Source organism: Anguilla anguilla, chromosome 16 (genome assembly GCF_013347855.1).
Source record: "Anguilla anguilla isolate fAngAng1 chromosome 16, fAngAng1.pri, whole genome shotgun sequence".
In the NCBI taxonomy this organism is placed as follows: domain Eukaryota; kingdom Metazoa; phylum Chordata; class Actinopteri; order Anguilliformes; family Anguillidae; genus Anguilla; species Anguilla anguilla.
Genome location: NC_049216.1, coordinates 3,993,296 through 4,006,354, shown reverse-complemented (window position 1 = coordinate 4,006,354; position 13,059 = coordinate 3,993,296). Strand labels below are relative to the sequence as shown.

The following is a 13,059-nucleotide window of genomic DNA, read 5'->3' as shown; positions in this document are numbered from 1 at the left end:
AATTAATAAAAAAATATATAATTTTTATATATATAATGAGAAAAGAGTGTTGCCGTACAGTAAAACCTGACTGCTGAGCATGCAGTCCTGTGTTCACACAGCCCCTTCCTGCCAATGTTAACCTGTTCTCTTCATTTGTACGACGTCTAATCGTGTGACATGGTGGCACAAAGCTTACAGCGTTTCTCATTTGTAAGATTTTGCCGACATAAGACGAATATTGCTTACACGGGTTGGTTTTTGTTGTGCTGGCTTACGGTAATTTAACACAATTAATTTTATCCTTTTTAGTTTGGTTGCCATTATAAGATACACATCCATTAATGGATTATGTATTCATATTTACCAGTAAGAGACATTTATTGTGTGTGTATGTGCGTGTGTGTGTGTATGTGTGTGTTTGTGTGTGACCATGCGTGTGTCTGTGTGCGTGTGTGTGCCTGTGTGAGATCACTGTATTGCATTCTCTTCATTGACCTTTGCAGTGTCCTTGAAACAGGACGCTACACAAGCAGCACCCAGCCCGCGAATCTCACAAGCCGCTGTGCTGACATAAGGGGCGTAACGCACACGCAGCTCAAGGCCAACGTTACACCACATACCGACCCGCCGTTCTCCAGATCAGTGAACGTAAACTGCGCTTACGGACGCCGCCATCCTTTAACAAGCACCTCCGCAGGAGTCCTCTCCACATTTTCGCGACACAATCAGACCGCAGTTAATTTAGCAGCAACTGGGCTCACGCGAGAAATTTCACACAGATTTTCACCCCGGGTGGGGGGGTGGAGGGTAAGGGGGGGGGTGCGGGCGACCAATAAAATACCCCCGGGAACACGGGGGGCATGCTACACAGACTGTTACACGAAAGGGGGAGATATTTCTGCACAGAGGGAACCGATTTTTCCTGTATCTTGTCCTTCAGGGAAAGTACATGCGGTCGAAGGAAACTGAGTGAAATAGGAGGGGAATTATCCGTGGTGTGAAAGTGGTTTTAAAGAGGAGCGTTAGGTCCACACCACACAAAAAAAAACCGCTCCAGTGCTACGATGACCCAAATTTAAAAAATCCAATTAGTTACTCTGCCCACTTTGTTAGGGAAGTAATATTAATTCGATGGAAAACCTGAACTATAGTAAATCTTATTTTAACAGGGAAGAGAGTATGAATACAAAAAGAGTAATTTATCAAGGCATTAAAACGTCTCTGTGAGAAGGGGACATTCTGTGCACTGTATGTGCAGGATCTTATTGTCACCGAACACCCTAAACCACCCCCTCAGCCCCCATCTGATCCTGCCCCCCATGCCTGAGGTGTGTGTGTATGTGTGTGATTGTGTGTGTGTGTGTGTGTGTGTGTGTCAGTGTGTAAGTGTGTGTGTGTGTGAGCATGTATGTGCCTGTATGTGTGTGTGTGTATGAGCATGTGTGTGTGTGTGTACGTGTGTGCGTGTGTGTATGAGTACGTGTGTGCGCGCGTGTGTGTGTGTGTATGTGTGTGTGTGTGTGCGTGTGAGTGTGTCTGTGTGTGTGTGTGTCTGTGTGAGCATTTGCGAGTGTGTCTGTGCGTGTGTGTCTGTGTATGTGTGTGTGTGCGTGTGCGCCTGTGAGTGCGTGTGTGTATGTGTATGTGTGTGTATGTGAGTCTGTGTGTTTGTGTATATGTGAGTGCGTGTAAATGATTTGGTTAAGAGGTATGGAGGCAGCAGAAATCCCCTGAACCACACAGCACATCCCCAGTGTAGAGAATGTGATTTGCCTGAATCCCTGCATGTGAGATTACAGCCTCCCAGGACCAAACTACACACACAAACGGATTAATGTTCATTTCATCAGGACACCAGTCCAGTGGAGCACAGCTGAAATTAATGGGGGTGGAGGAAACTGCACAGGCCAGGGTGAGCTGACAGAGCTAACAGCTGAATGTGTGCTCTCCCGTAAAACTGCAGGTCCTGTCACATGACTACTGAAGTCTTAAATTACTTGGGACATTTATGACATTTACTCTCCGACTTCCTGATATTGGGGATACGGCAGCATGAATGTTCAATGTCAAATGTCTCGTATTTGGAAAAATACAGTGGAAGTTTTACTCAGCCCTAAAGGTGGTTTTCAGAGGTGGACAGTCCAGGGGGTCAGAAAGTAAAAGTCCTGCCATGTTTTTCTTCCAACCATGAACTCAGCCAGCCGATTTCACTAATTAGTTCTGCCTCCTGGCTGAAGAATTGTGCAAATTTAGCAAATCCAGGCGATTGGTAGACAAAATACGGGGCAGGACTTACATTCCGAACCTGTATTTTCCAACTGTGTTGGTTTTGAAACCATGTTAAACGCACCTTTAGTGAGTTTCTTTGGATAAAAACTGTCCGCTGTGTAGCTAAAACAGAGACACAAATGCAGGCCGTCTGGATGTCAGTCACTCCTGACTCCATCTCAGACAGGTTGGGTGCGAAATGTGAAGACTGCGATCACAAAGATGGTAAATGGACTGCATTTATATATGGACTGCATTTATATAGCGCTTTTATCCAAAAGCGCTTTACAACTGATGCCTCTCATTCACCAGAGCAGTTAGGGGTTAGGCGTCTTGCTCAGGGACACTTCGACACGCCCCAGGGCGGGGGATCGAACCGGCAACCCTCCGACTGCCGGACAACCGCTCTTACCTCCTGAGCTATGTCGCCGCCCCCCCCCCCCAGAGAAAGGCCTGGTCATCTCTCTCGGTGTAACAGACCGAGCTCCGGTGGTATTGGGCCGCGAAAACTTTATCGATCCCAGCAGCGCGGTGACGACATTCGCCGCGGGCTCCTCACGTAACCCCGCCGATCGGCGCTCCCCTTTCCCCCCCACCCCGCCGCAATTTTCCGAGAAGCGTAAATGTCACCATCGCTCAAAGTCACTCCCCCCCCCCGTCCCGGAGCCGAAGATCCATCTCTCTCCATTCCGTCACCCGTTTCCTGGGGGGGGGGGGGGGGGCGGCGAAGCCACGTTCCGTAAATCCGCGAGCGATCGGGGAGGCAGCGCCACTCTACGACCATCGATCGAAACCGCGGAAACCGACGGGCGTCGGCCGTCGCCCTCTCCCTTCCGGTCCCCCGCTCGGGAAACGCGTTCGTGACACGGTCCTCCCCCCTCCCCCCGGTCACCGTCGACACCGCCCCTCGGTTTCATCGCGAAAAGCGCCAGGATGACAGGCCCCCGTCTGCCCGTCCCGCGTTCCGAAACGATTGGATCGGACAAACGGCGATCGCTCGCGATGGACTCCGCCCCCCCCGTCGCCCGCTATCCCCTCGACAAATGGGGATTTAGGACCAACGGGGGGGGGGGGGGGGGGGGGGGGGGAGGGCATCGTGACCTGATGTGCCGTGACCGACCGAAGCGGCTGACGTCTTCGTTTCGAGACCGGGTGACGGCGCGGAACCGCCATTAGGGAAACGGGATTGTGACCCGGAGGTTGCAAGTTCAACACAACAAGGAGGAGGCACTTCCGCCGGAGCCTTGAGCAGCGCAGAACATATCACCACCTCCTTTCTCCAGAAAAAAAAGTCTCGGTGAATACACAGAGCGCGCGCGAGGGAGGCAAGCCGCGCGAGGTGTTCCGGGTAACGCGAAATGTAAAAATGGACTCTCGCTCGCCGTGAAAGGACCCCCGAAAAGCGGCGCAATCTCAGGCACCACTTCGGTCCTTAACGAGAGCCAATCAGGAAATGAATTCGGTTTATCGTCCAATCGAGTCGGGCTTAATCGCCCCAGACGAGCCGGGCCTTCGGTCTGAGGGTTTATTATGCGATTAACACAATCCGATGAGCCAAAACCACTGCGCGTAACCGCCACCCGACTCCTGGCGCTAAGCCGTAATGGGAGGGGGGGGGGTTACTGAAGGGGGGGGGGGCTTTGTTAGATTAGTGTTCTGTGCAGCTGCAGTCACACCTGCAGTAAAAAAAAAAAAAAAAAGGTGTGATGCCATTGGCTTTGGGTTGGCGGTCGCGTCGGCGAGCGGGCCCGGGTTCGACGCTGCCCCGACCGACCCCCCCGACCTCGACGTCAGGCAAACGCACTTTTCGGAAAAACGGTTCGCACCGACTCTGCCGCCGCGGCGAATCTTAAAAGGGGGAGGGCCTGCGAGAAGGCGTTCGGCGCGTGAGCCGACCCGCCGTTTTTTTTTTTTTTTTTTAAACGGGTTTCGCAAAAAGCGACAAACGGCGCCGGAGTCGCTTTTCAGCGGAAGCGCTGCCGTCGGGACCAAAAAAATTCCACCGCGAAATAGCGGGCCGACGACTTGCCAGCCAACCCCTCAGCCGGAGATGGGGCGAGGAAGAGATTCGAGACGGCGCTAATTGTGTTTTCCCGTTTTAATCTCCCTCTTTTTTTTTTTGCAAAGAAAGGTGACGTCGGGACACGAGAGTAACACACAAGATGAGAGAGCACTGTGTAGCAGTTTCACATTAAAAAGGTATGAGAAATAAATTATTGATCGACTAGAACTACCATTGTTACACACTAGCAGTATGGAGTCAGAGACAGATACCTGCACACTAGCAGTAGGTACCACAGACAGATACCTGCACACTAGCAGTATGTACCACAGACATATACCTGCACAATAGTAGTATGTACCAGAGACATATACCAGCACACTAGCAGTATGTACCACAGACATATACCTGCACACTAGCAGTATGTACCACAGACAGATACCTGCACACTAGCAGTATGCACCACAGACATATACCTGCACACTAGCAGTATGTACCACAGACATATACCTGCACAATAGTAGTATGTACCAGAGACATATACCAGCACACTAGCAGTATGTACCACAGACATATACCTGCACACTAGCAGTATGTACCACAGACATATACCTGCGCAATAGCAGTATGTACCACAGACATATACCTGCGCAATAGCAGTATGTACCACAGACATACACCTGCACAATAGCAGTATGTACCACAGACATACACCTGCACACTAGCAGTATGTACCACAGACCGATACCAGCACACTAGCAGTATGTACCACAGACATATACCTGCACACTAGCAGTATGTACCACAGACATATACCTGCGCAATAGCAGTATGTACCACAGACATATACCTGCGCAATAGCAGTATGTACCACAGACATACACCTGCACAATAGTAGTATGTACCAGAGACATATACCAGCACACTAGCAGTATGTACCACAGACCGATACCAGCACACTAGCAGTATGTACCACAGACATATACCTGCACACTAGCAGTATGTACCACAGACATATACCTGCGCAATAGCAGTATGTACCACAGACATATACCTGCACAATAGCAGTATGTACCACAGACATACACCTGCACACTAGCAGTATGTACCACAGACATATACCTGCGCAATAGCAGTATGTACCACAGACATATACCTGCACAATAGCAGTATGTACCACAGACATATACCTGCGACTAACAGTATGTACCAGAGACATATAGCTGCACACTAGCAGTATGTACCACAGACATATACCTGCACACTAGCAGTATGTACCACAGACATATACCTGCACAATAGTAGTATGTACCAGAGACATATACCAGCACACTAGGAGTATGTACCACAGACATATGCCTGCACACTAGCAGTATGTACCAGAAACATATACCTGCACACTAGTAGTATGTACCGGAGACATATACCTGCACACTACCAGTATGTCAGAGAGCCAATCATTATAACGGTTCATCCACCAATGTAAAAGAATGTTGTCATGTGACACTTCATCTCATTTGCATGCTAATAATTGTAGGGGTGTGGGAGGAAGGTCCACAGACCATCTGCACCAGCAGACAAGGAAGCCTACGGGTCTCGCCTTCATCATTGCCTTAACGCTTGTCTATCCCAGAATGCACTGGGGATCGTCACAGGACCGCAGGCTTCCTCGGCAACTCTTCAAAAAAATCAAAATCTTCATTTACAATTTACAATTACAGCAAGGAACAGGAGCGAATGTAATCCCTGTAGAGGATACGTTACTGGGCCTAGTTTCCAACGTTAATCTCAAGCCACTAACTGACACAACCGTGTAACGGTTATTCCAGGCACAACCGAAGAATGTCAATCATTTTGCCATTTCGGCTGAAGCAGAGATTTGTTTTCCACTTTCCAAAAAAAGAGCGTGTGAGTTTACCTCAGTCGACTTGCGCTGAATTATTATTCCTTATTCATCACAATGAAGTTTCCTCAAAACACTCGAGTCTGATTTAAAATAAACCCCAGCAGTAGTGACAGCTAATCTTCAGTAGCGCACATTGGCAAGCTTGCTGAACTGTGTTGGCGAGAACAAAACACTCAAGACTGGTGTTCATTGTGAGCGAAAATAAAGGACAAATGATGTTCGAATCAAGGGCACAGTCTCTCCATACATGCATGTACTACGTCTCCTGGGACCCCTGTAGTCACGAGACCATAAACTTCTCAATGTTAGATCTATACTGGTTGGTATTCTACCATTTCACTCCGGTAGAGCACGACTGACACTAATGGACTCCCATGAACTGGATTTTAATTAGCACTTAACGCCTAACGCTACGCGTCCATCGCCGAAAACCGTGACGCGTGGGCTGCTGGGAACGGGATCGCCCCCCCCCGCTCGCGTCTCACAGATTGCGCGCCCTCTCGCCCGACGAACCGCCAGCAATCTGTATCGGGCCTATACGTGCCGCCGTAATCAGGACAGATGGTTTCGTGAGGCTAATTAGGAAGCCGGCTCGCCTCGGTCGGACGCAAGACGCGTGACCGCGATCGAGGCAGAAGGAGGAAGACCGCCGCTCTGTGGGGGGGTGGGGGTGGATGGACTGATGGGAAGGCTGACCTGACTCCACCGCCCCTGGGAGCGCCAAGAATCTTAAACGGAATATCAATAACGCACATACTGATCTATTGCAATTCACCGTTTCACCATCACAGCGTCACGGGGTATTTCACGAAAAAGGATAAAACGCGGCAGGTCCGACGATCTCGAACCAACAGCGCAGCTGAGGTTATCTTCTGTGAAGTCACGATCTTTTCTGTTTTCTTTCCGTAATGTGCCTGAATGGAAACGCATATTGTATATATTCTGAGAGCCCCACGCGGAGTTGAGTGGCTCTGCTAGGACGGACACGCGGAGTTGAGTGGCTCTGCTAGGACAGACACGCGGTGTTGAGTGGCTCTGCTAGGACAGACACGCGGTGTTGAGTGGCTCTGCTAGGACAGACACGCGGTGTTGAGTGGCTCTGCTAGGACGGACACGCGGTGTTGAGTGGCTCTGCTAGGACAGACACGCGGTGTTGAGTGGCTCTGCTAGGACGGACACGCGGTGTTGAGTGGCTCTGCTAGGACGGACACGCGGTGTTGAGTGGCTCTGCTAGGACGGACACGCGGTGTTGAGTGGCTCTGCTAGGACGGACACGCGGTGTTGAGTGGCTCTGCTAGGACGGACACGCGGTGTTGAGTGGCTCTGCTAGGACGGACACGCGGTGTTGAGTGGCTCTGCTAGGACGGACACGCGGTGTTGAGTGGCTCTGCTAGGACGGACACGCGGTGTTGAGTGGCTCTGCTAGGACGGACACGCGGTGTTGAGTGGCTCTGCTAGGACGGACACGCGGTGTTGAGTGGCTCTGCTAGGACAGACACGCGGTGTTGAGTGGCTCTGCTAGGACAGACACGCGGTGTTGAGTGGCTCTGCTAGGACGGACACGCGGTGTTGAGTGGCTCTGCTAGGACAGACACGCGGTGTTGAGTGGCTCTGCTAGGACAGACACGCGGTATTGAGTGGCTCTGCTAGGACAGACACGCGGTGTTGAGTGGCTCTGCTAGGACAGACACGCGGTGTTGAGTGGCTCTGCTAGGACGGACACGCGGTGTTGAGTGGCTCTGCTAGGACGGACACGCGGTGTTGAGTGGCTCTGCTAGGACGGACACGCGGTGTTGAGTGGCTCTGCTAGGACGGACACGCGGTGTTGCGTGGCTCTGCTAGGACGGACACGCGGTGTTGAGTGGCTCTGCTAGGACAGACACGCGGTGTTGAGTGGCTCTGCTAGGACAGACACGCGAAGGCCGTTCAGTCAGCCCTACCAAGTGCTTAATCGCTCAGGCGGAAAGGGAAAGATCTCTGATTGGAGCGAGGAACTGTGCGAGTTCGCTGGCTCCCGCCAACCGAATGTTCTGAATGCATAATTCATCTTCGGAGAGGATCTCCGGACAGGACTGATACAGAGGCATCATTTGGACCCAGGGGCTATGGTGTAGCTCCTCACTTAGTACAGCTCTTCCATGGTGTAAAATTAACACACTGAAAACTGCGCTTATTGCACTGAAAATCACACTTAAGGCAGAAAAATCATCACACTTACCACACTGAAAAATCACACTTGCCGCACTGAAAATCACACTTACCACACTGAAAAATCACACTTGCCGCACTGAAAATCACACTTACCAAACTGAAAAATCACTTACCACACTGGAAATCACACTTACCAGACTGAAAATTGCACTTACCACACTGAAACTCTCCCTTACCACACTGAAATTGCAGGAAAGACACAGAAAGTCGCTGCAACGAACAGCGGCAATTAAGATCAAGCAGCATATCATGGCTCCTGACAGATGGTGAGCGTTTTTCCAGTTACATGTGTACGCACCAAGGGAGTACTTTTGATTTTAACATCAGTGGGGTGACATTTAACCTTTGTTCTACAAGCTACCAATACCTCCACTCCCCCAGGCATAAGTGTATGAACACACACACACACACACACACACACGCACACACACACACCCACACCCATTGTGTTAGCTCTGTCAGCTCACCCTGGCCTGTGCAGTTTCCTCCACCCCCATTAATTTCAGCTGTGCTCCACTGGACTGGTGTCCTGATGAAATGAACATTAATCCGTTTGTGTGTGTGTAGTTTGGTCCTGGGAGGCTGTAATCGCACATGCAGGGATTCAGGCAAATCACATTCTCTACACTGGGGACGTGCTGTGTGGTTCAGGGGATTTCTGCTGCCTCCATACCTCTCAGCCTATTCATTCACATACACACACATTGCAGAAATCACACTGTTGTATTCTTTGAATACACGTTCCAAGGGAGCCAGTTCCAAGCCTAAACCAATCAAATTTGCTTAATTATTTATTTTTTGTATAGACAAGTATAGACAATGGTGGGTGGGGCAATGAGGGGGTGTGGAAACACATTTAACCCTTTGTGGTGCAGATAAAACAACTGAGAAAACATTTCAGATTCAAGGAAATTATTGCTGGGGACTCATCCCCACCAACATCTACACTATACTGCAGGTTTATATCTGGCGTACCAGCAGTAGGCTAAATCGCAATGCATAATCATAATTACCAAATGTTCCAAATTAACAGCCTCTTCACACCAGACATCTGAGGACTATAGCATCAATCATCCAAGGACAAAACATTATCCAGAATTTTAGTTACACTCTGGTGAGCAGCCACAAATAAAATGACTAATTGCACCAGGGAATGGGGACCAGGAAGTGTCTTTCCCGGCATGAATAAGAATAAAATAGCGTGAGCTGAGATACATGGTGTGAGGTAATGGCAGCACAGACTGGAATTACAAAAAAATAACTTTGAATTCTAGCCTTCAGATGTACAGCTAATGTATCTCAAGTTCTCAACACTGCGAACGAACAGGTGACGTGCTCAGACGTGGCTCAAGAAATATTGTGTGGAAAACCATGATGGTTCAAACCGCTGGTAGGCCGTTTTATTTTTCGCTACGTTCCCGCACAACAAAACGCCGTCGGCTCCTAGTCATTTTCTCTGCCGAAAAAACACACATATTTAAGTGCAGCGTGTTCCCATAGCAACAGGGCCCCGTGGGCTCCAGGGACTGGAGGAAGTCACAGAGAGGGTATCGTTGTTGTCGTGTCAGAGCCGCGTCTGCCCACCGAGATCTGGGGAGGAGACGCTCAGAGCAGGGCTGGACAGGAAGCGCAGTCTCCACGAATTACAGCTGAAGAAATTGTGAAAGAGAAGAGGAGAGCGGTGGGGGATGGTGTTGGGGGGGGGGGGGGCGTCGTTGGTAAATTAATTGGTAGGTAACAGAAAGGCCAGTCGTCACGAGCCACGAGCATATAAGACCGGATGTGATAAAGATTAACCTGGCGCTCCCTGTCATGAACCGAGAACAGGTTTGTTTTGCATAATATTGTTGTGGCGTTTATTCTCAGTGGGGCAATATCATAGCTTTAAGCAAGGTATTTAATCTGAAGTGCTACAATAAATATCCCAGGTTTATAGATACCTGGAAGCTTTGGACATCGCTCTGGATAAGAGATCTTCAAACCGACTCAATTTAAATGCGAACGTACCGTTCCCTTTAACGAGGACATCGAGATCCAGACGGGAAAATGCACCTTCAAGCAAAGTCTGTCGCTAGGAGTATATTGTCTGTACTGGGCTAACATCATAGTTAAAACCACGGGCAAACTCCGCAGTGTCTTTTGAGGACAAAAATGGTAATATCTAACAAAAAAAAGTGTGCGGGGGGAAGAGATTGCGCGGTAATTGTCACTAAACATTTCACCGGTTTTATGAAACTCATAGAGACCGTGCCACGGTATCATTCATGACCTTATTGCACTGTGGCCTTCCAATAGCCTCTCTACGTTTAAAACATGCACGGGGCTGTTTTTATCCCTGCGGACCCCACCCCTGACATCGCCCGTTTAATAAGCACCTTTCCCCAAACAGTTCCAGAAACAATCTATAAATGGACCCGCACCAGGTAGCATAAACAAACGCATTCGGATTTTGGTTGCAATAAATACTAAGTACATTAAATAGCCTCTGCAGGTTCACTAGTCATTGTCATACAATTAATGAGGAAGTAGAAACACTAGCCTATGTGATTCAACCGAGTAGCCTAATACTTCAGCTGCAACCATGACAACAAGAGTTCCCCATAGCCTGTATGTATGGAGTGTGTAATGTGCTACAGGCTAGCATTATTAATCCTGCATATGCTGCGTCTCTATTGGCCTGATAAAATACATTTCCCCCATTATTAAGGAAATTATTTCCAACCGCTACATATCTTCGTTTAGTATTCATTAGGTTGCATAATCTCAACGCTGAAGTGTTTTCATTAGCTGACTTCCATTCAACACCTGTTAGCATCGCTCTTGTTTAACGGAGGAATAATCTCATATCATAACCTCTACCATGAGCACTGTCTTTTTAACTTTGTTGATGTATTAAAACGCATAATTTCAGCACCTCCTCGGAGCGACCGACTGAACCTCAATATCTGATGGTTATTCTGCGTTTAGCAGCCTCCGGTGGAACAAACATTTCTCAGTGCTGAATCTCAATTATTCCTTTACCCTCCCGACTCCCACGCGACCTAAATCACCGCGATCCTGTGCACGAGAAATAGACTTTAACACCGATTTAGGTCGAGGCCGGTCAATGTCACAGGTTACTCGTTTGTTCTTTAAATTCTGGTGAAAATGTCAATAGGACGCGTTTAATTGTCAGCATTATGCGGTAAACCCAGACCGAGTAAAAGCAATATAAGGCGAATTTAACGTGTCAACATCTCAGGGCCCAGTTTGGAACAAAGGGACCTTTACAAGAAAACCTGCCAGTACGGTTAACTTCTGTTGGAGATATTCAATTACATTCACAAGCGTTTTCTTCTGTCCGACGTCCGCCGGTGTATGTTTGCTAGAGCCATTTTAGCACTACAAGCTAGATATCATTCCCATAAAACTTACTGAAACACTGTGTTGGTTTATCATATGTATACACACGCGCCATCTGCAGCGCATATGTGTGTTCATCTGTATACCAATCGATTTTCAGTTCCTTTAAGGGGAACCTGGATAGGCTAGATATTTACGCACATCTGGAGAATGGGGACAATGTGAGGCAGCGGGAAGTAGGCATCTAAAACACACTGGTGTAGCCTAATGTTTTACCTAAATAGCTTCGGCATAAACAAGAAATTACTTTTGGTGTTATGAAAACGGTCATACGTTCTCAGCAAATAAATTAGCTGCAATATACCCTACCGCTTTTGTTCTTACCCTCGGTCGCGAGCGCTGGCTGGAGAAGAAAGAACAGCATTCCTAGCGATATTAGACACTTAGTGAAGAATCCATCCAAGCCAGGTGTCTTCCAGTTTTTCCGATAACATCCTGTGATACCCACACCTATCCATTCCGGCGAGCCAAGCGCGCGAGCACCGTCCCCTTCGCTGTTGTCCAAAATATAGAGATTGTTATGCGCACCCCTCAAACTAGAAGCCATTTGCGTATCCAAAAGATATACTGCAGTCTCGTTCGTGAAAAAGACATTTGATCAATCCGTGACTGGACCGAGAGCGAAGCCTTCCACCAGTCTGTCCTGCATGTATCTCAGAAACGGCGGTATTGAACATTTAAGGGACACATCTGCGACGGGGTTCGCGCCGCACGCTCATCGCTGCATTTCTGCGGCACAAAGACTGTCCGTTTCTGGGGAATGACGCCCGACTCTTGGTTATTTCATTTCCTTTTTAACTGCCCGCTAACCAAAATGGGTAGTGTGGTAGATGGCTTCTCCGTCTTTCCGAGGGATTCTGGTGTTATTGCAATTAAGAGACGTCATTTCATTAGGAAATAAATCACGTAGCTAACTCTCGGGTTCACTGCGAAATGAGTGAAACAAGCTCTCGACTCGACGCAGCTTCCAATGTAGAATTCGACGACCCCTGGTGGACAAGTATCTCTGTCAAAAAGTTCCGTTCGCAATTTAGTGAGGACACAGTTTAACGAAAATCACTGTCAAAATAGGAGACCGTGTTTTATTTAACAACACCAAAAGATCAGACACCCTTTACTAAATCGGGCGGTATAGCACAAGAGATAGACAATTGAGCATATAATCGCAAGATTGTAGATTCTCAGGTTGTGCACCACCGTTGTACTCTTAAGTAAGGTACATATCCTGAACTGCTTCAGTCAATAATCAGTGGTTCAAATAGATTGTAAACTCTCAAGGAAAATGTAC

At 48.6% G+C, this 13,059-nt stretch overlaps 1 protein-coding gene across 2 annotated transcripts in view; it reads right to left on the bottom strand.

Moving 5' to 3' along the window:
* Nucleotides 1–12,755, bottom strand: part of LOC118215405 (UPF0606 protein KIAA1549L-like) — a 76,320-nt gene extending 63,565 nt beyond the window's left edge. For both annotated transcript variants that reach the window (XM_035396165.1, XM_035396166.1), the window contains exon 1: nt 12,096–12,755. In XM_035396165.1, the coding sequence (XP_035252056.1) occupies nt 12,096–12,318 (223 nt within the window). In that variant the 5' untranslated portion in view covers nt 12,319–12,755. The remainder of the gene's footprint in view (nt 1–12,095) is intronic.
* Between the last annotated feature and the right edge of the window lie 304 nt (nt 12,756–13,059).